At 45.8% G+C, this 26,593-nt stretch overlaps 1 protein-coding gene across 2 annotated transcripts in view; it reads left to right on the top strand.

Moving 5' to 3' along the window:
- Positions 1 to 26,593, top strand: part of BMPR1A (bone morphogenetic protein receptor type 1A) — a 595,030-nt gene that overhangs the window by 376,795 nt on the left and 191,642 nt on the right. For both annotated transcript variants that reach the window (XM_069610776.1, XM_069610777.1), the window contains exon 3: positions 2,239 to 2,448. In XM_069610776.1, the coding sequence (XP_069466877.1) occupies positions 2,382 to 2,448 (67 nt within the window). In that variant the 5' untranslated portion in view covers positions 2,239 to 2,381. The remainder of the gene's footprint in view (positions 1 to 2,238; positions 2,449 to 26,593) is intronic.

Here is a 26,593-nt window from a genome sequence, read left to right on the forward strand (position 1 = left end):
ACAAACTATGTGGCAGTCACAAGTCTGTCCCTCAGTTTATTTACACATTTCGATTTTTGGTAATTTTAAATCCAGTTTCAGTTTAAGCCGCTGCAGACCTGAAGAGCTCAGCCAGTCTTGTTATAAACCTTCAAGTCACTTCAGAATATAACTTTACATTGTATCCACCTCTCAGTAAGTCTTTCTTTGGCCTGCTTTGGGTTCATTTATTCAGTTTTAAACAAATGTCTGGTGTTGTTTTAAAACGCTGGCTTTCTGATAGTGGTGAGTACTGGTAATTCAACCATTTTTGGGATTTAAGAAATGAATTCCCCACAGTTCTAGGTTGCTTTTGGCAATCAGCATTGCCATTCCCAATGGTTTCAGGCTACTGTGTGGATAGTCTAATGGTGGTTTTAGGCAGTGCCCTTCTGTGCCCATAACATCGGCAAAAATGGGTGGCAGCCTATTCTTCATGCATTTCCCTGGGCATTTCCCTGGGCATTTTCTGGGAAGTTCTGGCCATCATGATGTTTTCCATGCCAGTACTGCACAGTTTTTGTGGTAGGGCTCGGATGCATGGGTAAAAACATCCCACAAAGTCTCACATCACAATTAATTGCCTGGCATTCCAAGGCTTGTGACTCGTCAATGGGAGTTTGCTTTAGTCTGTGTATTTGGTATATTCTCGGTATATGCATGAAGACTTGCCACCTCATGTTTTTTCTCTTCTCCAGATTCTCTTGTTTCCATTTTAGTCAGAAAGTTATCTTTTTCTTACACGTACTGGTTTTCTCCTGCATTCCACTTACTCCTCTATGGTAAAACATTCGGCCATTGGTCAAGGTTGTGTTATCTCGGTCTTCTTGCCATTGATGAATGCACTTTTGGTGTACCACTGATGTCCAGTTGCATACTGCAAAATAGGGATAGGATTTCCCTGCAAATCCTGGTGAGGGAGCTGAAGATTTTCCCACCACCCAGGGACATAGAAGGCCTCAGATTAATCGGGATGGGCATTGTATGCAGAGGGCCCCCTGCACCACTGGAGTGTCTTTATGCCTCTGGAAAGGTCAGCAGTATTGGATCCTGACCAGTGTTTACTCACCCCCTACACTCTTGTTTTACACTTGGAGGCAATTGTGTGGGTTAGCACATGCATTGCACTGAGAAAAATTTGGGCATGTCTAGCACATGTATTGTACCTGATTAACTAGTCTGTGAAGGCTGGAAATTGGGTTGCACCTAGGCGTAATTGTGTGGGCTGGCACCTGTATTGCACTTGGAAGGAATCGAGTAGATTGACACATGCATTATACATCAAGGACTGTGAAAGCGAACACTTGAACGGCTCTTGAAGAATTGTGAAGGTCAGGACATGCACGGCATTTAGGTGAAATTATGTTAATTTAGCACACCCATTGCACTTGAACTTTGAAGGCTGGCACTTGTATTGCACTTACAAGAACTGTATTTGTTGGGCAGATCGGAGGGTGGGCAGTATGTGCCATTGGATGGACCTGGGAGTGGACATCTTGTGTTGCGCCTTATGTTAGCCCGCCCATTATGCTCAGATATGTTGGTAACCCTCCACTGCACTTCTAGTTCCTTAAGTTAGCCAATGTAACACACAGTGGTTGTATGCAGGTATCCATGATATTGCATTTAGAAGATTCCTGTTGGTAGAGCTTATAGAACTTTAGATATTAGTAAGACTATAAAGGTAACCTGTCTATTGCGTTTAGAGAATACGATCATCCTAGATACCATGCTAGGGTGTAGAAGATGTTCTAGGACGGCCAGTCCATTGCACTAAGTAGACTTAAGGGTAGCCTGTCCATAGTGCCTAGAAGAGTCTACGAGAGTAGATGCCCCCCTAACCCCTGCAGACAATCGAATGACAAAGTGACATCAAAGATGAGCTCCATCTGAGCTTAAGGTATGTATAATGCACCACTTTGCTGAGACCTCCCCTTTTGAGAATTTGACAAGTTCTCTGTGACGAAGAAAACATTCCTACTCCTGCTTAATACTAATCGTAATCCTCCTTCAGTAAAGAACCCTTTTGTTTGCACTGATGGAGACAATGTTAGTCTTAGTAGGCATTGTCTTTAAAGGTAACCAGTTAAAGCCAGTACACCAAAGGCTCTTTTGGGTTTTATTTTGTTGTAGACACTCCTCCTTCGTTCAACTGTTTGGTGACATGTTTCCGCTAAAACAATAGTTTAACATTTTCCATTTCTTAATCCTCTTTTTCAGCACACTAACTCCGATGAAGCTCCCCAATACTGTAGTACCACTGCAAGCGCCCAGCAAGCCTCTCATTGGAGCTCCCCGAACCCACGCTACCTGAATTTGTAAATCTGCATCCTGGTAACCAACGGAACGACTGGGGTGAAAATATGATGGGTCTGAAGGTTTATATCGTCCTGCTCTACACCTTCCTGACACTTATTCTTCAGGTCCAAGGTAAGCTACGGTAGTTAACAATTCAAAACTAGGCTCATAATTTTTTAGAAGTTGTGCAAAAAGTTTTGGTTTTATGTGCAACACATTTCAGTTTTACATTTATTTTTGCTTTAGTCTCCTAGGCTGGCTTACCAGAGCATGCTTTGCTTGTTTGGTTAAAATTATTTTAAAAAATAAAATAAACATAGAGGTTTTATGTGCAGTGACCAGTGGGGTGCTAACGTGACCAGTGCACCTTGTATTGTAGCACTTGCACATCTGTCCCAAGATCCTTGGCATACAATTAAGTAAGAATCTTCTTTTTATTGCATTGTAATGCAATGATTTGCACTCTTCCGACTAAGTGGATCACACACTCCCGAAAAGACCCAGTTAACCTAAAATGTAGGATGCAAGGATCAGATCTTTGAAATCTGGATAATCGGGTTGCATTCCTTTAATCGCAAGCTCAATAAGGATTTAAAGTTTATCAGCAAATGTCTGTTCTATAGGGGGATACTGGCTAACAAAGGTTCAGCCACCTACACCTATTGTCCTGATTGTACCCTTTTACTTCCATACCTGGCAATCTCTCTCAGCTGGCAGGTGCTGACACAAGTGTTAGTGTTGGTGGATGATTTGATGGATTGTAGCGGCATAATTGAGGAATAAATGAAATGCTGTTGAAAAATGAGTGAAGAATAGGGGATATCGTTGTGTGAAGATCCAATTTATCAAGCTGTGAAATTTTAAGTAAAGGTTTAGGAAAGTGATGAGTAGCAGTTTCAGGCTCTTCAATGAGCACATCCCAGTTGTCCCAGCACTGCCCCTATAGTAGAAGCATGGGTAGATGCTGGTGAAAATATTTGCTAGAAATTATCTTCATGTATTGAATGAAGTTGTTAGTGTTTGTTATTACATGGTTATCCCGACAAATCATTGTGCACTCCTTGTTGAGGGCAATAAGGTTGCCACTAACCTTATACTCTGGGACCTAAAGCACCAAGCAAGACTTCCCTGTCACCATATTTTAGTCACGGAAGCCCTCTACATTGCGTTGGGTTTCCGATTTGTGACATTGCACGCATGCTTCAGCAGTACACTTGTGAACTCACTGGGCGAGGTTAACTAGTGTACGACAAAGGTGGCAAGTTAAGAAAGATTTTCTTTTTGATGGTTTCCTCCCATGGACGTGTATGGGACACCCTTTTGTTTGCTTTTGCTTTTTTGCTTCTGACCTGACATTTTGGAGGTAAGTAAAACCACCTGCTTTAACTCCCTTGATTTGTGTTAATTTATATGGGAAGACGGATCAGCCCATTAGGCTATTGGTTCTGAGAGACTATATCTTTATGGATTACAAGTGTTGATGGCAGCAGATATTTTACTACCTTGTTTTAAACATCGTACCCATGCTTTTTTGCAATTACCACAAATGGCTACTAAGAGGGCTAGCACTCTTAAGATGGCCGTGCCACAAGATTTTTGCCTGTCTCTTGGCCATATTGTTATTTGGACTTCTTCCTGCACTCTCAGGGCCAGAAATGTCTTCTATGGAATGCCCTGTCCCGGGGAAAGCTGCTTTCACACATTAAGGCTTTGGGGGTGGGTGTGTGTTGCCAGAGTTGGGGACTGTCTGGTCCCAGTCCGCATCCTTACCATTGGTGGACTGAAACGAGCTTGCAGCAATTCCACAGATCGTTGCAGCCCTATACTACTCACATCCACTCCTTAGTCCAAGCATTACAACCCTGCTGCATACAAAGTGTATTTCTCTGAATATAAATTCTGTGTCCCATCATCCTGTTAAAAATCTGCAGGTGCAAGCGGTATGGGGCTACGTTGATTTACTGGAAAAGGGGGAGTAGATTGGGAATGTAAAGCTAGTACAGTGTATTTTTGAAAGACTGTGCCATATACATCTATATTCTGTCTTCTATCCTTGAGGGCCCTGTTTCAAGTGTTATGGAACATCATGGGATACATTAACATTGCTTTGGAGAAAACGATTTTTCAGATATGGCACACGTGGAGTCATGACTCATGTAGGTAATGATGCTGAGTTATCCGTCACATCTTCACCATTTCTGATCTTAGACAAACATTTGCCAAAGTTGTCTATTTCCTACAATTCGTTCTAGGAGCACTGGTAATTGAAATAGCTGGGTCCTTAAGGTATACTGCAAATGCTTGCCAGGATGGCTCTACTTAATTTTTCTTTCTCACTCCAGACGATTGGTGGCTTTTTTTTTCATTTGCCATTCTCAGATTCGTACCCTTCGTGTGGGTTCAACTAAGATTGTGAAGACTAATTTACAGGTGTAGGCCATTATCTGAGAGCAAGAGGTTTGTTCCACAAGTAGAGTGGCGTGACAGTGGGTGGTTAAGGGGGTTTGAGCAATTGCGTTCTGGCAAGGGTATAGAAGCCCAGCCTTTTTGATTCTTATTAATTAATACAATGATGCTGTTAATTCCACCTCAGAGAGGGTGGTGTGCTAATCCAATCCCCCTTCCATGAGCTCCATGATTAAAGCATAGGGACATGTGCCATGCTGCATCAGTCTACTGATCTGAAGTGCCTGCTCTTCAGGTTCATAGGTCACAGGTGCCCTGACAGTCAAATCACTTCATCACAGAGGCTGTGTTCAAAGTCTGCACCTCTGTTCCAAAACCAGGCATGAGGAATTACTTTTTTGGTGGCAGTTTAATCTTTAAATCTAAAGACATTCCTGTGTTTAGGGTATGGTGGATAGTAATTCACATAAACTTAAGAAGCTACATCTGATTCAAATCGTAGATATGTTGGCACTGTGAGCCCAGGCCAGCTGTGGAAGGAGTTTGTTTATTCTTGTCAGACAACCTGGCCTGTCATCTATTGTCAAAATGAAAAGTAGTCCTCGGTCCAAAAACCTAATCACGTTCTTCCCGTATCATTGTGGAAAACAAACCCAGAGTACTGTTCTTCTGAGCCCGGCTTTGTTTTTGCCAGGTTTAAGTAATAGCTTTTGTGATATTCTCAGTTCCAAATAAAATGCTCAATGTCAGTTCACCAAAGAAGACTCCAACTCCCCCTTCAACTTCCTTGGGAAAAATTGCAAGTCATGATAAAAATCCAAAGTCTTGTATCCTTTTAATGGAGGGATGTTGCCTTCATCCCTTTTCCACCTTTTCCACCAGTTTGGTTGTTCACCTCTTGGCTTTTGTTTTGCTTGTTTGAACCCTCCAGGTTTGCTTCTGCTTGGATACTTTATAATATCACTTTTTTTCAACAGGGTTCTCCTGGTACCTCTGAATCACTCGCAGGGGTGATCTCCCTAGCCTATGTGACTTTGCTTTCTAGGGCTCCCATAACCTGTTTTGGCTTCCTGCTCTTTCTTCCACTCTCCTCTCTCTGCTCTGGGCAACCCTGGTACCTTTTGTTAACGTCTGGTCTGCTCCTGCTCCAGCGGGATGGTGTCTAAGCAGTGTGATTTATGTTAGTTTCCTCTATGGCTTCTCCTGTATATCAGCTTGTGTTCTCTGGACTCTGCATGTCTCGGCAGTCTCCTTCCTGTTTGGAGCAAAGGATTTGTTCCTCCATGTGACCCTGGTTTTTGGCATCCTACTGCTGGGCCCCAGACCTACGACTGTTGCAGCGTGGTCACGCCACCAGGAGAGACGGTACTTCGGTCTTGGTCGTGGATTACTTGCCACTCTGTGACAGTCTTCCATTGTCCTTCCTTGCTTCTCCTCTTCCTCCACGTTGTAGCGCTGCTTATGTCCGCTTTTTTCCCCCCCCATATATGCCAACAGTGTATTCTTATAAGGAACACCCTATTAAAAATGTGGCAGTCCTTGTGCCCTAGAGGGGATTTCCTACCAGTGAGGTCCCACTTTATCAGACCCCTAAGGATGGTTTTGTTTAACGGGCTCGCCTCCCTAGGTTCAAAGGGGGTGGTTCCCCCCCACTGGGGGGAAGATACAAATAGCTGACTCATAAGTGACATGAATGTGAACAAACTCTTGGTCAGAAAAGCCGGACACCTGCGAAATGTTGTAATGTTTGGAAAACTGCTGTTATTTTCTTACTAGCGTTATTTCATCTAATTTTATGTTTTTGTAATGTGGTGCGGCTAACTACTCGATATCCCATTGGATGGTCCCAAAAGCACCCATAAGAAGGGGGATAGCATGCAAAATGGACAGAAAATTATATTTAGACAAGTCAAACAAAAGGCTAACTGAGGATTCCCAGCTTGACGCCGGGAATATTCACTGCATGTGATTCTATGAAAGATACCAATGCTGGAGAATAGGAGTTGCAGGTAAGCAACTCCTTCTCGTAGCTCCACTGGCCCAAAGTGTGCAGGTTCCGAATGGACTCAGTTGTTACAAATGATGTGCCATTTCAGAGTTCGGCATGAATCACACGATCGCGTTAAGGACGTAGCGTCACACTCCATGTCCCCTGTAGCCATCTTGGAATGGTAATCTGCATCACAAGCCGTGTTGCTGGAGATCACAGAAAATCACATGTCTCTGTTGTGTTAAGAATGCTGGTCAAGGCCTCAAATGACTGTTATGATGACTATATATCAGTAAGCTAAAGACCAGAACAGAAGTCCTGAACGACATGGAGTGGGCAGAGTGGTGGTGTTTGCTGGTTGTGTTGAAGGCTGGTTGGGCTCTGACACAGGATCTCCCTTCTTTTGAAGTGGATGCTACGAAATTTGATTTTTCACTGCAGGTGCTGATGGACTTGCATAGGCTGGCGGGGCTGGGACAGTATCCTGCTCTGTAGCTTGGGCACATTACTTATCTTACACCAATTATCTTTCCCCCTCCATCCCCCTCTCAATGCAGCGTCATACTGGAGGCCTGACTTCTGAGAGGTTATTCCGATCGGATTCTGGCCGCTTCATGCTCTGCCTGTGAATTGTTCAGAGTGGCAAGGGAGCTCTCATTCCTCTCCTCCTTCAACAGGCGCTTTGCACACACAAGCTCACTGAACGTATTGGCTCCTTCTTTGTTGAATAGATTTATAATATTCGGCAGCCCATTGGGAGTGGCCATGTTTGCCCCTTAAACTCCTTGCGTATTTTGAAGCAACCCCTGAGAGGGAATAACCAGATTCGTTTATTTAAGTTTGAGCCAGTGAAATAGTCTCCACTTTTCTTCTAAAATGTAGGTCGGCATCTCCTATTGATCTGATTGCTTTGAAGGTCATCCAGGCTCTTCCTGAGGAAGCTGTCGCCTTGGTTATGGCAGTTTTAGATTACTCATTTGCACCAGGGATGATTCCCACAAAGCTTAAACATGCTATTGGCTCTCCCCTCCTAAAACAAAAGTTTCATTTGGATCTCTCCTTGCAGGAAAATGTTTGACCTAGCTCTCTTCTGCCTGCTCTCATGAAGTTGATGGAGGCTAATGCCACCCCACAACTTTCCAGGTTTTTGGAATCCAACTGCCTTCTTCATTCCTTTCAACCAGGCATCTGTCCTTGTATGGGCTTTGAGGCAGTGATGATTTCCATCCTGGATGATATTGCCTCTTTTCAGGACCGCAGAGTGGTAAGAGTTTTGGTCCTCGATCTCTCTGCAGCTTTTGATACTGTTGACCGTGACATTTTATTGCCAAGTCTGGAGAGAATTGGCATTGTAGGTTACCTGCTTCAATTGTTCAGATCATTCCGGTTTTACCGGTTCCAGACAGTGTCACTGCCCCCATTTAAATCTTCTCCAATGGCACTGACCTGCGGGGGGGGTCTCTTGGGGATCTGCCCTGTCCCAGCTTCTGTTTAACCCGTTTCTGCATTCGCCTGCCAACCTATTAATTGAGCACTGGGTGCAGGTTTACACGTACGCCGACGATATGCAGGTCCTATTTCTTCTAAATGCTCCAGGGGTGGATCCTCCCTCCAAACTGTGGAACTGTTTATTTCCATTGAGATTGGATGGCTGCAAACTGCCTAAAACTCAATGGTGATGAAAAGGGTGTTTGTGGTGAGCTCTCCAGCCTTTGGGTCCCAATGGAGCGCTGAATACTGGCCTCCCTCCCTGGGACCCTGTTCCCCTTCTGTGGATGCCGTAAAAAGTCTTGGAATTAAACTTCTCTCCATTGTCTCTTGAGAAGTGCACATTTCCTCTGTTTGCCAAATGGACTTTGCCAAACTGAAACTTATTAGACAATTGTGCCATTTCTTTCTCCCGAGTCCCGGACCAAGGTGGTTACTTCTTCCATTATGGGATCTGTAGACTACTGTAATGGCATATGCTTGGGGCAACCTCCCTGCTTGCTCCTGCACCTACAGGTTCTACAGAAATCTGCGGCTGGCTCTGGGCTCCTCAAGGCGCTCCTTCCTTAGCCTTGCTTCGCCAACTGCACTGGCTCCCTATTGAGAGCCAGATTAACATTTGGTCGATTGTGCCATCTATGATACTGGAGCAGAATATCTGTGATCTAAGCTGACTGTATACAAGCTGGCTCGAACCCGGCAGTCTTCTTCACAAATCCTTCTGCTAATTCCAAGCTACTGCAGGGTTCGAGCCGCGGGCCCTTCCTTCTTCATACTGGCTCCTACCCTTTGGACTACTCTTCCTCCGTCTCTTTTCGAGTTTCCAGATCATCTTCAGTTCTGTAGAAAGCGGTAAACATATCTTTTTTGACCTTAAGGTGACCTGCTCAGCAGTTTTTTTTTCTCCTATTTGTGGCGCATATCGCCTAGATGGTTCTATGTAATTTTTAACAAAAACGTTTGAGTGATGTTTTGGTGAAAACAAACGCTGAATAAATGTGTAGCTGTCCCCCAATTTCTGAGTTTAAGTTCACCCCTTTTATCCCCACACACCACCCCATAAATACAATTTTTTTTAATTTTGTGGTTTTTCTGCTGTTTTTGTTTCTTTAAAAAAAATCACTCTGAAATGATTGGATGCCGCCTCAATGCTGTTTGGCAATAGGCTCTACAAATGCCCATACAATGCAATGACCAAGCTTAATCCCTTCATTTTTTCCAATGAGCAGTGCTGGCAGATGTAGGCTAGGACTATTTTCACATGTTCCCAACCGCTGATAATGCAGGAGCACCGACATTTGCCCTGAAACTGGGGTTTAGATGAGAGGAAGACTGGGATTCTCGTCGGTGAGCAAGACACTTTAATCCCCCCGCCTCCCTCTCCAGAGGTACCCTGGAGTACACCGCTTCTCTGCTGAGGAGGGTGCAGGAGATCCAAAGGGCTAGCGGAGCCCTGGCAGTCTGGATGAGTGGTTCCTATGCCCCTCATGGAGTGGGTTGAAAGCTATTGGGTAGCAAGCACAGTTGATCTACTGTGCTTGGAGCTAGGCCGCAGGGGACAATTCGCCTTTGTTTCTCAGTGCAACAGTGTCGAAACTGGAGCTGAGACTTGGGTACTTTTGCAGCCTAGAGGGCGCTAGCAGGTGGGCTGGGTGCAGAGCAGTGGGGCCTGGGGCAAAGTGTCTTGGGTGCTGCCACGTCTATGGCACAGCAGACACCTGAGGCAATGCGAGTGAATGTCGGCAGTACCTCTACTTTTAATACAGCCAGCGTAGAGGCCCAGGGCACAGCAGGCACCCTTCTATCCTCTGGTCCTAAAGCACCAATGAAATTGTCCTACATGCTCTGTCTAAACCCAATGCTGGTGCACATTAGGATTGCAACAACCACTTCCCCCTTGGGTTTCCTTTGGTTGTATGCGTCCTGCCCTACAGCACACATTACAGGGGGGTCGCTTCTTTGCAGTGGGGGTGGGGGTAGAGGCCTTACTGAACGTAGTGACCGCTGTAAGGGAACAGTCCCCTCCTTCAGGAAGAGGTCCTCTCACCTCCCCCCCTACCAGATAATACATTTATATGCAGTGGTAGAAATGGAACAAATGTGCTGGGGGATCCCACAACACAAGGGCCGGGGAGGAGTTTGGGGGGGGAGTGCCAAAGGGGAGTGGTCTAGGGGGGGCGGGGCTCGTAGTGGACATCCAGCAATGCTGGAATACGTAAAAATAAAAAAAACGCCTGCGGCGGCAGCATTGGCTTTTACCGCCGGCTTTTACACTGGTGTGGAATGCACAATGCTTGCTACATGTACAACTGCATTTCGGTGCTGGACTGCCCCTGGGCAGGACAAAGACTGATATGCAAATGGATATTTCCCATCTGTGAAAGGCACAGTGAGTAAAAGCAGTGGCTGCGAACTCTCAAGTGGTTAATAACCACTGAACAGGTTATCAGGCCTTGTTCTGTCGAGAGAGGGGCGCCCGCTACCTTTGCAAACTAAATTTCAAGGAACCTGGGATTGGTAACCCTAGGTCTCCTGGGGGCAACCAGACGTGGTCTCCCTCTCACTGTGCTTAGAGAGGCATCAGCTTCACCTCACTGATGATCCCCAACAAGGGTGAAACACGTGTATGGGGTTGCTGGTGGTACTCTCGTTCAGGTTGGAATTGCCATTGCATTTCGGTGCTGGACTGCCTCTGGGCAGGACAAAGACTGATATGCAAATGGATATTTCCCATCTGTGAAAGGCACAGTGAGTAAAAGCAGTGGCTGCGAACTCTCAAGTAGTTAATAACCACTGAACAGGTTATCAGGCCTTGTTCTGTCGAGAGAGGGGCGCCCGCTACTTTTGCAAACTAACTAAAAGGAATCGGTTGTACATGTAGTGAGCGGTGTGCATTACACAACAGTGCCAGAGCCGAGGTAAAAGCCAATGCTGCCGTCGCAGGCGTTTTTTTTTTTTATAAAGTATTCCAGCGCGGTTCATGGTCTTGGGCGGCTGACTCTGGCCGCATCCCGAGATCTGGCTTCATATCTGGTCCCGGATCTCGGATTCGCCGAGAGCCGGCCCAATGACCAGCACTGTTTATATGTACCCAGAGGGCTGCACCCATCCATGGTGTGAAGGTGGTGGAGGGTTTGGGGAGTATGGGACACTTACTTCTGGCAAGGACGTGTCCCCCTTATGAAACACCTCAAACGAGGCCGTTTGGTGAAGTAGCCAATCGGTAAGTGAGCCGTGTTTCTAAAATGGAGCCTTGTTTACATGTTTTTCTTCTCACAAGTACCAATGCTTACACTATAAACAGGAAATGTATTGGAGCATGTTCATGGTAACATACAATGTAAAACACTTTCAAATGTATTCTAAATATACACAGTGTATTGCATTCAAAATTGTACAGTTTTACATTTTCATGGTGTATGTCATTATTTTTGTATACAGTGTTGTGAACGGGCCGGAACAAGATGCAATGCCGCTCTGGCACAGTTTGTCTTGCTGGAGCGCATTTCCTCTGCTTTGCCCACATAATCCCCTTCCCAGCCCAAAGAGGGGGGTTGCCAGAGTAAAAACATGTTTTTTTCCAGCACTGCACATACATCAAACCACGAGGAATATTTTAATTACGTACGTTGCGGTGGAACTCTTGCTGTGCCCCTTAACATTTTTAGGGGTTTACATTTGGTTTCACAGCCTAAACTTGTTATACTGCTATTTAATTCAAACCCTGCAGAAATGTTTTCTAGAAGGACATTGTAAAAGTGGCTATGTGAGAGCACTGCCGTGGTGAGTGGTGGAATATAAAAGGCTGATTAACATAAGCATGGCGATTGCCTTTATTTTGAGGTGCCAACCTATAGCCTGCAAAGGCGTGTACAAAGCAAGGCGTGGCAGAGTAGATCTCCCTGCCGTGGCTGCACAGTATGGAAGTAAAGGCACACTTACCTGCCCTGAGCCCCAACCTGGATCTCTTCCACATGCCAATCTGTCTTGCCGACCCAGACTCGCTCCTTGGTGAGTGATACATAACGAAGGGAAGAAGAACAGTAATTAATATTCAGTTCTTCTCTTTTATCTGCAAATGACTGTGGGGAGATGCATCGAAGATGAAGCAGTTGATGTTATATGTGCATGCCTCCTGATATTTGCAGGGCACAAACCATAAATCAGATGTCTACTAATGTTGGTGACTTGGTGCTATTTTAAGTGTTGGGTGAGCATGTCCCATCATTACGCAGTCTGAAGACGGAAAGCTGTAAATACTCTGCCTCCTAACCATATCTTTAGCAATACCTCTCTGCAAGGTTTACCAAGATGGAGCGGAGCATATAGAATGTAGCAAAGACATTGGTGTGGTGGTCTCTGTGGAGTTCTGCATGTAGTAGCTAGTGCCCCCATTTGGAAATTTGATACCAGAAATAGTAGCACGATCTGGTGACCAGTTAATTCTCGTCTGTGGGGGGTGGTGAGGGAATAAAAACGAATGCAAATGTTGAAATTGACCAAACTTCCTTTGCCCAAGGGACAGTTTAACAGAATCCTGCGCACGTGCATAGTCTCTGACCCAGAAGTGAGCAGAGGCCATTTCTGGACAAGATAAGGAAATGGGTAACCTGTACAAGGAAACCTGGCATGGCGAAGGTTCTGGAGGGCAGGCGGTGTAGAGCCCAGAAAAGAGCTAGGATACAGTGAGGCAACGACCGCAGTAGTGGAGAATCCATAGAGGGTGATGAACTGTGCAGAATGGTGCATGTAGGGAGAGCTAGATGTCAATCGGCACAGTCTAACCAATTCAGGAAAAGCTGGAGAATGGTGCCAGGCGCGAGGAAAGGCAAAGTGGAGTGGAGGGATGGTTCTACATCGGGCAGAAGGGTGTAGGGGTGGCAGTTCGAGTTTGGGGTGGGGGTGGATAGGGGCAGGACATCGGAAAGAGCTCTCGTGGCAGATATATGGAGAATGGGAGAGCAGTGTGAGACGAAGAAAAGGGAAAGGTGTGGGAACCTCGTCTCATCCAGAAGGACGCTTTGTGATTGAGACTTGGGAAAGGACAACGTTAAAAATGGAGATGGACAAATCCCAGGTGACACTATTCTTTTCCTTTTGGGAGACTTTAGTTCCTGACATTTTATTCATTCAATACCGTTTAGACAGTTGGCTTCCATTGTTCAGTCACACAATGTTTTTTTTTCTAGAACCTTTGTTCTATTTTATCAACAGCAAAAAAGTGGGAAATTGTCTGGTTCACGTAGCAATGTGGTAGATTTGTTCGGTTGACGAGGGTCGACACCCTTTAAAATCGAATGCACATTTGTAGTATTATTTTTTCTTAGTGTATTCTGTGTGCTCTTTTCCAAGCTCTCGTCCCACTCTGCATTAAGCTAGCTTGTGCTTTTTCGGCTCCTTGAAGTTTCTGCACTTGAAAGGGCAAGCCAGCCAAAAGACTACACAGAGTAAGTCATTTCAGATTATTCCGGCCCATGCATTCGATTTTTTTTTTTTTATTATTTTGTTTTCTAGCACATTTAAGTTTCCTGCGCAATTCCTTTAGAATACAAACCAACGGGTGAAAGTTAAAATAAGCTCTGAAACCTTCACATGACCTTTTTTGGAATTTTTGGTGTGCGGCACCCATCCTCTACTAGATCTTTTATATTACATTGAACAGAATTCTTCCCTCCAAATAGACTGTTTCCAAGCTTAGCAAATGTCTATCTATTACTGTGAGCTCTAGAGGTGTATTCTGTTCCCCCACCCCGTTAATTGATAGCAATTTGATATCCTTCAGGAGTTAAGTACTGGGAAGAGGAAAGTGGAGACGACAATCTGATTACTCAAAGTAATCTTCACGACACCTACCTGTCCCAGTACGAAGACCCACTTTTAATGCCCCGTTGGGCACCCCAGCTAAGACAGGCAGACTATGGGTAAATAGTGGGGTTTCAAGCCATTGATGGTGAGGAGCCAGAAAAATACTTTTAGAATGGAGTCTGTCGGAAGGCAGATTTGCTTCAATACTACTGTGATGAGGAGGAGTAGGACTAGGAGTAATTAATATTGCTAGCAAGTAATCAGGGGTATTTCTGCTTCTAAATGGCTCAAAATATGGGCACGATATTTGGCAGCAGGAGCTGAGGTCACAAGCCTCAACCATCTTCATACTTAAATGGCAAGGTAAGGCATGCTGACTTGCCACTGCCTGTTCCACACCCTGCATTCCTCGGTTGGGGGCAGTGGAAGCCACACTTATTGAAGCTATTGTATTGGCGTTTCTAACCTGCACTGTAACAGCATCTTTGATGCAGATTACATATCCGGTGTGAAGGATAGAGTCTTCCTATGAATGCGCCAATAAGAATGGCATGTTTTAGACTGGGCCGGGATGGCCATTAGATGCTCTTGAATCCCGGGGCTGATGGACTCGGTCCGGATGCCCGGGGTAGAAATCATGACACTTCTCCCTATCTAGGTGGCTTTGCAGGGTGACAACCTGCTCTGCGCATGCCCTATTGAAGTCCAGTTGTTGCTCCAGCTTTTTCTGGCTCTGCAGTAGGGCGTCCAAACCTTCTTGGTACTCCTTTTGCCAGAAATCTGGTATCCTGGTCAGACTTTTCCTGTTGCAGGATACCCATATCCTCTTTGATTTTAATGAGATACTGTCTACTCTAATTTTCTGACTCCTGGCCCCTGTGCAGCCTCTGCTCAGAAGAGACCAGGTCAGATTGGGCCTTCTCTAATGCCATCTGTTGCCTATTTGTCAGATCTTGGCCTTCAGCACATTTGTCCTGTATGGCTCCCATATATAAATATAAATATGCTGCTATCCTGACAATCTTGTCGTGCTCATCTTTGGCTTTAGGGGCCATATATAGTTCACTCAGGGCCACATGTAATGGACCCTGATCTCTCCATATGTCTGACCCTGTTGCAGTGATCTGGCCTGCAACCACACCGTCTGGTCCTGTTCCCTCCATTCGCCTCTCACAAATAGCTTGTGTAAGAGGTGCTCTCTGGCTATTTTGATATCTACCAAGAAAGTCATTCTGGAAATTGATTTCCTTCCTGACTTACAGAAGTTTGTATTTTATTTTGCAAAACGGACCATCTCCTTAGAGCGTCCTTCTTTTGAGGGGTGATTTTACAGTGTAACACAGCGTGGTGATCCAACAGGATTTATGTATTCTGTCAGTTAGCACACTGTATTAAGCTGCACAAGTGGTAGATGTAATCCAGACGTCCGGCTCAAGCCCCCACTCTGTTAAGTGACTTCAATTCAGCACTCCAACTAAGTCAATGCCTAGTCTGGGATGCCCAAGGGAAGCCCTTATTTATATATTTTTATGACAAGTTCATAGATCTGGATGATAAACCCTTGTATAACGCCCCTCTCTTTGAATCCACCTGACCTCACTGAGCCAAGAAGTAAGTTTCTTTTGCAAATTAAAAGATTTATTTGAAAAATGAAACATATATATCACACTTTTATGAATACATTAATATTTGATAGCACACTTATGAATATGACAGTGATCAACAATGGATAATATTACACTAGCACACTTTTTTAATTACTTGGGAGTTGGTATAGAGAGGATAAGGTAGCAGAGAATACTTTTATGGTTTCAAGGAAAAGCAATGATGGAAAGAATGCAGCACAGAAATAAACTGATATGGTTTCAACAAGAGATAATATAATCACTTTCCCCCTTGTGGCAATTCACTCCCCCCCCTATGCAATATAAAGAGATGGAAGGAGAGCACACAATTTTCAGGAATATAATCAAATGCAATACAGATTCTAGTTCCTCTCCTAGCAAGCTTGGAGCAACCGGTATGCTTTTAAAACATGCAGAAATACTTTTAATGTGATTTGCAATGAAGTGAAAATATGCTAAAAATGATTTTAATTCCCTATAGGAGATTCAGGGTGTGTGACAGCTACTTTGAATTAGTTCAGGTCAACACTAGCAATGATTCATGAGGGATTATCAGGTTGAAAACGAATTTCAGCAATGGAAGCAAAAGACAGCTATTTTTGACAGGTGGAGAAATTGAGTCAAATTGCAAATCGCAGCACTTTTTTCGAGTGCGTCGAATGCGATTACGGAAAAACTATATGGAGTAGACAGTTTTGGGCTTGTTGGAAAGCTGAGGATCTTAGCTTTAAAGTTAAATCTCGTTCCTAGCACGTGCGGTTCCAAAGATATGGACGATTTAGTGGAGGTAGATTCTCAGAAATAAAGTAAAGCTCAGAAGGACAAATGACTCTTTCACAGGTTTGAAATCACAGAATGGACACAAGATTTCTATGCAGTTCTAAATAGGTGGAAATGGTTTGATTTAGATTATTTTAAACAGATTGGTTTGCACAGCTCTGGCTGGATACTCGCTCCTAATTTTGGAAGGAATGGGCCTCGTCACAGATCTGGTCAACAGGTTTAGCTGCGGTTCTCTCTGCTCTGCGGGTCTGGATCTCTGGTTCTGGCACTGCACAGCGGTCTGGTCTGGTCTGTGGTTTGGATACAGCTCTGCTTTCTGGGTCTGGTACTGGCACCGTGGTCTGGTCTGGGGCTCTGGTTCCGGCAAAAGTTCTAGCCAGATGCGAACAGCACAGCCCGGCTGTTGAATAGTTTGGTTAGGTGGCTGGATTCTGATGCCTGCTGAGAAGGATTCCGCTTTTGGTTCAGGCCTCTCTGCTTCAAGTTCTGGAGTCTATCTGGAGTCTATGGTCCTTCTGGATATTGTCTGGTCCGGAAAAGTGCTTTGCAAGAAAGTGGAAAGTGAATCTCTCCTTGGGTCTCAGTGGCTCTTTTTATGTCTTTTGAAAATGGGTGTGTGCGTGGGCATAAATAAGCCTGCACCTCACAACTTATCATTGGCCAAGTTCTCCTCTCTCCCTTGATTGGGGGAAGGAAATGGAGTGCCATCGTGATGAGGTATGTTCATGGGTCAGAGAATCCTCCCCTTGTCACTTTGCACACAAATCTATTTTTGACTTAACTGCTTATTTATCTATGTACAATGTTTCTAATATTTTATGTCCAGTTAACATATTTTCTGTAGCACCAATCCATCCGATCCCTGTCTTTGTAAGATGTGTCCACCTCTGAAAGAATTCTGCCCTTTTCATCCAGAGCACAACCTCTAAACTTTTCCTGAATTTACACAAATGTGTGCAAGGAATATGGGCATCAGATGAAGTGTCAGATTTTTAACATACATACATTTGGAGTAATACCCTATTTTCCGCTACTACCCCCCAGAACATACCACAGAGTCCTAACACCTCTTAAAATGTGCACAGAAAAATCACAGGAATCATGATATTGATATAATTTTGACAGTTATGTACTATGAATTATCCATCTTTCTAAAATTATGCTCTGGCCCAGAGGGGTGTGGTTTCCCAAAGCACATGGGGGAATTTCTGGTTTGTCCACTTCCTCCAAGCTCAGATGGCTCAGAGGCAGTGCCCCTCCCATTTCCTTCCAAGAGGAAGCCATTTACGACCCCCTGATTTAACATTTGCCTGAGCCAAGGAAAGTTCATTGTTTTGTTTTCTGCAGTCCCAGGTACTCCTCCCCTGCTTCTTTCAGAGAGGTGTGATCTGCTTTTGGTGGGGCAGCAGAAGGGAGGCCAGGCCTGTGAATACAGTTGCTGGGCAAGTTTCAACTCCTGTCGGGGGTAGTTGCCGGGCAGAATTCAGTATCTTTAAGCCAGGCTTCAGCCAAAGGTCACTTTTGTTCCCATTTTTCTTCATTCAAATCAAACTTACAATTTTGACATATGCAGCTAGAACGCTGATTCTAAGTTCAAAACCATGACATTTAAGCAGTTGCAACCTATGTGACACTCAAAAGTAGGTCACTCATTTATTTTAAACATTTCGATTTTAGTGGCTTTAAATCCCATTTCATTTAAGCTGCTGACATCCACAGCTCAGCCAGTTTTGTTATGAACATTATTTTAGGCTCTTCATCTTTCCAAATTTTGTATGCACACACGATTTCATTCTACCAGACGTCTGCTGGTGTTCAGTAAGATTTTTGAATATCTTGCAATGTTTGAAATGGGCATTTTGAGCTTGCATTCAAAGAAACAAAGGTGATTTCAAAGCGCTTTTTGAGCTAACAGGCACTGCTGTTTTTCCTTTGGCACCACGTTTCACTCATGGCGCTTCTGGCCCATAATGCTCGCACTGGTGGGTGGCGGGTCAGGCGACCATTTTGGTGTGCGCACAAACTGCGCGGTTTTCCTGGATTCTGGTGCAAATGTGGGCTTTTCGGCCATCTTGGATTTTCTAATCCCACAGCACCAAATGTTGCAACATAATAACTTGAACGTGGGTCGATACACCTGACAGTTTACATAGAATCTCCCCATGGTAAATGCTGCGAGTGACATGTTTTTTGATTGGCCCTAGCATCTGCCGACCCAATATTTTGCGAGTTTGAACAGGTCACCATTTACCACATCAGCCCCCCTTGCAACCACAAAATTCCTGGCACGCTTTCTTGTTTACCTGCGTAACAGATTGAAATCACAGCCGTGCTCATGGAAATTTAGAAGGGGTGTTTTGCACTGTGTAATTGTGGGATGCAAAAATGATTAAGTACAACCAGGGCTCCAGATAAAAATGCTGAGATGGGAGTGCTTTACTCCCTTATTACATTTGCAAGTAAGATGAAGTTCATTCCTAGGGAGCAAAAAAGCAATTTTATTTCCCAATTTTTTGATGAGTAATATTTTAACACTAAAACGTGTATTTGGTGGTAATTCATAATTCCATTCACGTAGTAATTCATGCACGTGGAAAGAGGTTTACCTGAAAGTTTCTCTTCAGATCATGAAGTGACGGTTCCTTCCTGTGGCACAGTTCTGCAGGTGCCATCGAACCAAACAGGACTTGTGCTGCGAGGGTGGAAGCTTGTGGAAGACAGTTTGCAAGTTATGCCTTATCTTTTTGTTGGTTCATCTTTACTTCCTGCCTATTTTCGATAGAAAGATTTGTCTGTTTTTTAGGGAGCAAGTGCCTGATAGCCTCTCATGCGCCAAGTGCCTGATGGCCTCTCATGCGCCAAGTGCCTGATGGCCTCTCATGCGCCAGGTGCCTGATAGCCTCTCATGCGCCAGGTGCCTGATAGCCTCTCATGCGCCAGGTGCCTGATAGCCTCTCATGCGCCAGGTGCCTGATAGCCTCTCATGCGCCAGGTGCCTGATAGCCTCTCATGCGCCAGGTGCCTGATAGCCTCTCATGCGCCAGGTGCCTGATAGCCTCTCATGCGCCAGGTGCCTGATAGCCTCTCATGCGCCAGGTGCCTGATAGCCTCTCATGCGCCAGGTGCCTGATAGCCTCTCATGCGCCAGGTGCCGATAGCCTCTCATGCGCCAGGTGCCCGATAGCCTCTCATGCGCCAAGTGGAATACAAGTCTTTCTCCAAAAGTCCTCTCTTTGGGGACCGCCCTCTTTAGTCACCTAAGTTGGGAACCCTATCAGATGTGACATAGACCAGTTTCAATATATTAAACCTAACCATCTTTCATTTGACAAATATGATTTTGTTGACCAGCCCCTAAAATGAAAGAACGGAAAAGTCAATAAAATATGGTCTCTTCAAACAAGCTTAAGGTTTGTGACACTTAACGTGCTGTCTTTTTAAATTAGTTTTTAGAGGTTTTATAGTGGATAAATTCTGTTATTTCCTTCTCGATAAAGTATACATATCCTCAAATTTGTCTCATTTAGCGTCACACTTGCCCATCTACTTGAGCAATTCTTTAAAAATTCCTTGGCTATTTTTTCCACCAATTAGTTTTACTGCAAGCCACACATCAATGGATAAATGGCTAGAAGGCCTTTCTAAAGTGTTCGTATTCATCTATTTTGCTGACTTTTCAAAACATTTATCGATCTTCTATGTTCAGTTATCAGTAGAGCACTTAAGCTACATGTATTTGCTATGCTGCTTGAGATCAAAATACAATAGGGTTTACTTTTAGTAGATCAGGACCAGAGACCAGATGATTCCCTCCCATCCCCCAAACTGTCCCTCTTCTTTTATTGTGAAGCGCACCATTGCTTTGTAGCTAAGTTTGATATATATAGATAGAGATATAGAGATATAGCAATATAGCGATATAGATATCCCAGGATTTCATGAGTGCCTGAACACATTTCAAAAGTTTATGGAAGGGGTGTTTCCAAATCTATGGCCTTGCCCATAGGCCCGGGAATGATGGAACATTTTAGCAATGATAAGTTTTATGAAACAGGTGAATATCCTTTGACGTCTTCGGCTGGGCTCGGAGTGGGCTTCGAGGAGCGTTTTCTAACCGCCATGAATCCCGGTCGTGCTTTATTTAGCACACGTTAAATCCTGCAACTAAAAATAATGTTTCAGTAAACTTGAATTTGATTGAGGTATTACATCCTTGTAATAATTTTTGGTTGTTATTCCAGCATCTCCCTTAAATCGAATATATTCTCTATACTGGCACTGTCGGCTTTCCACTTTTTCACCTACTAGAAGTAAAACCGTGGAGTGCTTCGGTGTGCGTCTACTTCAAGTGAAGACTGAAGTGGTTAACCCCGTGCCATTAAAATGCGTCATAGCAGCAGCCCGCGTAGGATTTCGTCTTCGTCTTGATGCTTGGGACGCCTTCCGTCACACATTAAGATTTGCGATCTCTCCCCCGCCCTCCCGTCTCACTTTCAGGCCGGGCTTTTATCACCTGAGGCGCAGCGGGACGCCTCCGGCCTCTGGCCCTGAGCCCAGAGCATTCTCTGAAAATGACGTACATTGCTAGACTCAGTAACGTTCTTTGGTCACTGCTAAAAATACACGGGCCCTGGCGCAGCTCTCTACATATTTGCACCTTAAATGTATCGAGTCGTGACGAGCGTCTCGATTCAGCTAAGTGTGCTGGACTTTCATCTACGCTGCCTACTTCCTTTTGTCTTCACAACGCCCGGCATGTTTTTTCGGCGCTCAGAACTCTGTAGACTCAAAGGTGTGCCTTCTTCCCTTGTAGCAGATGTGTTGAGATGTCAGTCATCTCACACCCGCCCCTTGCAAGAGCTTTCTAGAAGGGTTGGGGAGGGGCATTCTACAGTAAGGGGTGCTGCTGTCTGGATATTGCAGCCTTCGTTGTACTCGGTGCAAAGATTATGACCAAAGGCACGGACGTTTATTTTATTTTTTAATTTTTTGTGGCATAACATAATTTCACTGGGGCAAAGTGGGCTGTTTTTCTGTCACTGAACTGGAGACTGAATGTAGGCAATGTTATTGCAGCCGGGTGGAAATCGGCAGATTCTGCCTGCGCTCACCCGACATTTGTCTGTCAAAACAAGAGCGTCGCCGCTTTGCACTTCAGTTCCGTGTCATTTCCACTTCTCCACAATCTCATTCTTCCCATCTCCGTCCTTTTGTAAACAAGACCGTATGTTTTTCTAGCAAATTGGAAGAGTTGAGTTTCAGTTGTATCTTGTACACCACCAGAGTAAAACTTTGGGGGTGTAATTTCTGGCAACTCGGCATTTTATCATTAGCATATGGAAGATGCAGGTTTTTACGGGTGTGCAGCCTTCTACAAAGGAAATCCGTGACATGTCACAGGTCTCTGGTTCAAAAGTTTGATCCTCAAAATTGTGTAGGTCAAATGTGGATGTGCTAACCAGCACCCCAGAACCTAGATTGCCCCCCCGCACCTTCTTCCTATAAAAACACCCTAAGATTAGTGTAAAGCTTTTACACCTTTTTCCCACTTCGAGCACAAATGCGATGGAAATGGGAAAACGTTTAACATGGCCAAATGCCATGCTGGTGCTTACCCGTCCTCGGTGGGGAAATTGAGCACGTTATTGGCTCTATGGGGGATTACTCCCTCCCCGGCGGTCCCACCCCCGCCCCACCTCTGTTAACTAACTTTTCTGGATGAATCTCTGGAACCTTTTCTAACAATTCACAGGACCCTTAACCCAAAATTCAGGTGCATCGCGTTTGTCCTGCATTAGTTTGCCCATCCCCAATTATTATGAATGTGTTTGGTGTAGCACCTAGATTTTGCTATTGTGACCGAGTTTGGCCCCAAATGACTTCTGTGCGATTTGTGACTGGAAAGAGGAACTTTTACGTGAGCATACTGAAACTGATAATACAAAAACGTTGGCTAGGGTTATTTTTAACTTAGTTTTGAATACAAAGTGAAATATTGGTGGGCCACGGATTGCGCCCATGAAGAAAAATTATCACCCTGGTAAACGGTCACCATGCACTTAGTTATATGTTCATCTAAAACAGGAGTTGCAGCGATGAGCAAGCTCAAAAGGCAGTTAAAATGGCCATGTGTGGTACAAAATGTGTCGGAATGGTTGATGTGTGGAGCTGCTTGCCCTCTAGAGGGATACAATATTTCCACTTGGAGATGTGCACTAGGCTGTCCAGTACTGTCCCATGACAAAACCTACCCTACGGTGATCTGTGCCGGGGCGTATACCAAACTGCTGTGCAGAGGCGACATTGTTGACAAATGGCTTTGCTTCAGTCATTAAAGGATGTTGCCAGAATATGTGGGTATACCGATGTGACCATAAGAACATTGTATGAAACGCACTGTTCGAGTGGGCAGGGTGGTCACTCTCTACCCCCTTTCTGTTCAAAATTTATTTAAGGTGGACTCGAGCACAGACTTGAGTCAGAGGTATGGTAAAGCAGGGAGTGATCTTTGCTCAATTGATCGCTCATTCAGGGACTCTTCTAAACCATTTTTCTAATGCTAAATGCTAATATAGTGCAAGGACGTATTTAGGATTCAGCAGTATTTCGTATTGGAGTTACGATTTTCTGTACTGAGAAGGATGAAAGGCTTGAGGCATCCTGCTCGGCAGCGTGGGGTGGGGGGTGCTTTAAGCTGTGACCTGCAGTTAACATCACCACAGCTACCTCAGCAACCACCTGTGGAGATCCAGATGAGGATGCCTCTTGTCCCGACGACACCACCCGCGGCGCTGGGACCATCGGGGGAACCACCATCCAAGAAGAGGAGACTTCACCCCCCCCTTCACCTCTTCCCCACGTACGCTTCGATGTCAAAATAGGATTGAACCGCCCGTGGTGTCGGGCTCCCACCCGTGCACCCTGGTGGGAGGCTGGCTGGCCAACTTCGTCAGCGTGTGGCAGACCATCACCTACCGTTCGGTGCTGGATGCTCTTGCCCTTGGACACACCATGGAATTTCAACAGAAGCGTCCACGAATACCACCAGTGGCCCGGCAGGAAACCCATGTCCCTCAGCTGCTGCTGGAGGTGCGGGCCATGCTAAGAAAGGGTGCGATAGAACTCCTCCGAAAGAGACTCTGGGGCTTGAGTGTACTCTCGTTACTTCCTAGTCAAAAAGAAGACTGGCGGATGGAGGCCCATCCTATACCTCCGTCTGAACAAGTACATCGGGGCCCGAAAGTTCTGGATGGTGACTCTTCAACACGTTCTAGGACAGCTAGAAGAGGGGGATTTCCTGTCGTCGTTGGACATGGAGGATGCTTACTTCCCCATCCACAAGGGGAACCGCAAGTTTCTTTGTGCTTTGGTTTAAGGGCAACATTACCAGTTCAAGGCCCTTCCCTTCGGATTGAAGTCGGCGCCAAGGGTTTTCACCAAGTGCCTGGCGCGGTGTCCAGTCAAACGATCGAATTAACTTTAGCTCGAATGCAAAAGGATCGAAAAAAAAGGGTTGCATTTTTTAAAAATGTATTTATATATTTTTTTCCAGTTTGGGTTGGTAAAAAAATGTATTTAATAAAGAAAACGGGGGGGTGAGGGGGAACCCCCCCCATTAAAAAAAAAAAACAAACAAATTCAACCCTTTTTTCGATCCTTTGTCGATCAAAAGGCATTCGATCCTTTTGTTTTCAACCCTATCACTGGCAACCGCCTGGCGCCGGTGGTGGCAGAGCTGCGTCTGAGGGATCCACGTATACCCTTATCTGGACGACTGGCTCATCCGGGCAAGCTCAAAGGACATCGCCGTCGACCGCACAGCGAGGATCGTCCGGCTCCTGACTGATCTGGGGTTCTCGATAAACTATGCAAAGTCCTGCTTGACTCCATCGCAGGACGCGCTGTTTCTGGGAGCCCGACTCAACACAATGTAGTGCCTGGTGTCTCCATCGGAGGAGAGGGTAGCGGCCATTTTAGGCAAGGTACAACGGCTGTTGGCCCTGGTTATCGCAAGTGTGAGGTCCATCAAGTCGCTGCTCGGCATGATGTCATGCATATACCTCATTCGATTGTGCAGACTGCGGGTGCGTCCTCTACAGGAGTTCCTCGACGCCCGCTGGATAGAAGTGTCTGGAAGCTTCGAGGACAAGATCACACCCGACGCGAGTTTGTCAAGCGATACGGTGGTGGAGAGTTCGCGCACATCTGTCCGGCGGTGGGGATTTCCAGACCCTACCTTACAAGGAGACTATTACGATGGACGCCTCCGAGGAAGGATGGGGAGCTCACACCAGAAGCCTTCACGTAAGAGGCCTGTGGACGCCAGAGGAGAAGGTGTTGCACATCAACGTGCTGGAGCTGCGGGCTGCGTTTTGGTCCCTCAAGTCTTTCCTTCCGTCCGCCAAGGGCAAGGTGGTGTGGGTCTTCACGGACACCACCACCACATTCTACATCAGGAAGCAGGGGGACACCAGGTGCCGGGTGCTCTCCAAAGAAGCGCAGGAACTGTGGCACTGGGCTGTCGCCCAGGGGATGTTCCTCTTCCCGTTTCACCTGGCAGAGGGTAAAGAACATTGTCGCTGACTCCCTCAGCAGGGAGCTGAGCTCTTGCCACGAGTGGGAGCTTTGGCAGGACCAAGTGGATTACCTGGTCCGCATATGTGGCAATCCCCAGATCGATCTATTTGTACAGCGACTAACACAAAGTGCTGGAGATTTGCCAGTAGGTTTCCCAGCCGGCAGGCATGGGGCACGCATCCTCATTCCCCTGGGATGGCTGGTTTCTGTAATGCGTTCCTTACGGTGCCGTTGCTTCTTCGACTAGTCAATCGACTCCGACTGGCCCGGTGCAGGATGATCCTCATTGCACCAGCATGGCTGGGACAGATATGGTACCCGGACCTTCTTGACATGTCGCGGCCCCTCCAGTCAAACTTCCGGTGTTTGCAGATCTTCTTGCCAGGGAAGGAGGCGCAATTCGGCACCACGACCCAGGATCACTGAACCTGCAGCCCTGGCACCTGCAAAGTTAGAATTTAGGGGCTACGATCTCCCAGCGGACTTCAAGGAAGTGATTGCGAAGGCTAGAGCATCTTCTACTCTTAAATGCTATGGACATAAATAGAAAAGGTTTGCCGTTTGGTGCTGTGCAAGGAAGATCGAGCCTCTACGTGTCATGGCTCCGCAGGTGGTACTGTATTTGCTGTCGTTGGCCAAGGCTGGACTGGCGCATGCTTCCATCAAAGTTCATCTGGCGGCTATCTCCCGCTACACCACATCTCCTGGACGATCATCCCTGTGGTCGCATCGATTGGTCAAGGAGTTCGTCAAAGGACTATTTTGCTTGTTCCGGCTGATGAAGGCTCCGGCCCCGGCGTGAGAGCTCAATGTGGCGTCTCTAAAATTTTTGTGGTGGAAAACAGCCTTTCTTGTGGCCATAACTCTGCACGACGAGTGGGAGAGATTCAGGCCCTCTCTTGTAAACCACCTTATTTGACATTCCACGAGACGAGTGTAGTGCTGCGGACGCACCCCTCTTGCATGCCAAAGGTGTCGTTGGAATTTGATCTAAACAAGCCCTTGGTGTTACCTTTTTTCTTCTCTACGCCTTCGTTGCCGGCTGAGATGACTTTGCACTCGCTAGATGTGGTTAAAGCACTGAAGTTGTATGTGGACCGCACAAAGTTTCCGCAAGACGTTGCAACTTTTTGTGAACTTTGGCCCTGTGAACCATGGGATGGCCCTCTCCAAGGCTTCAATTTCCAGGTGGCTTTCTGGCTGCATCACCCATTGTCACCGGTTGGCAAACCGACAGTAGCCTGGCAGTCTGAGAGCCCATTCGGCCATAGCGATCGCTGCAACTACGGTGTTCCTGTCTGGTGTGCCCCTGCTTGACATCTGCAGGGCTGCTACGTGGAGGTTGACGCACACCTTCACGAAATTCTGTGTCGACAGGGATTCCAGGGAGGCGTCCGGAGTCGGCCAGGCAGTGCTGCGCAACCTGTTCGTTTGAAGGTGAGCCTGGTGAGGAGGTAAGAGAAGCTTAATGTTGAGCGTTGCCACTTCCCGTGGTTGTGCATGTGTGTGTACTGCTATGTATTCTTTGTTCATGAGCATGCAAATCCATGCCAGACCCCATGCTGGAGAAGGAACAAGTTACTTACTTGTAACTGTTGTTCTC

Source organism: Ambystoma mexicanum, chromosome 8 (assembly GCF_040938575.1).
Source record: "Ambystoma mexicanum isolate Mex_15411 chromosome 8, UKY_AmexF1_1, whole genome shotgun sequence".
Taxonomy (NCBI): Eukaryota; Metazoa; Chordata; class Amphibia; order Caudata; family Ambystomatidae; genus Ambystoma; species Ambystoma mexicanum.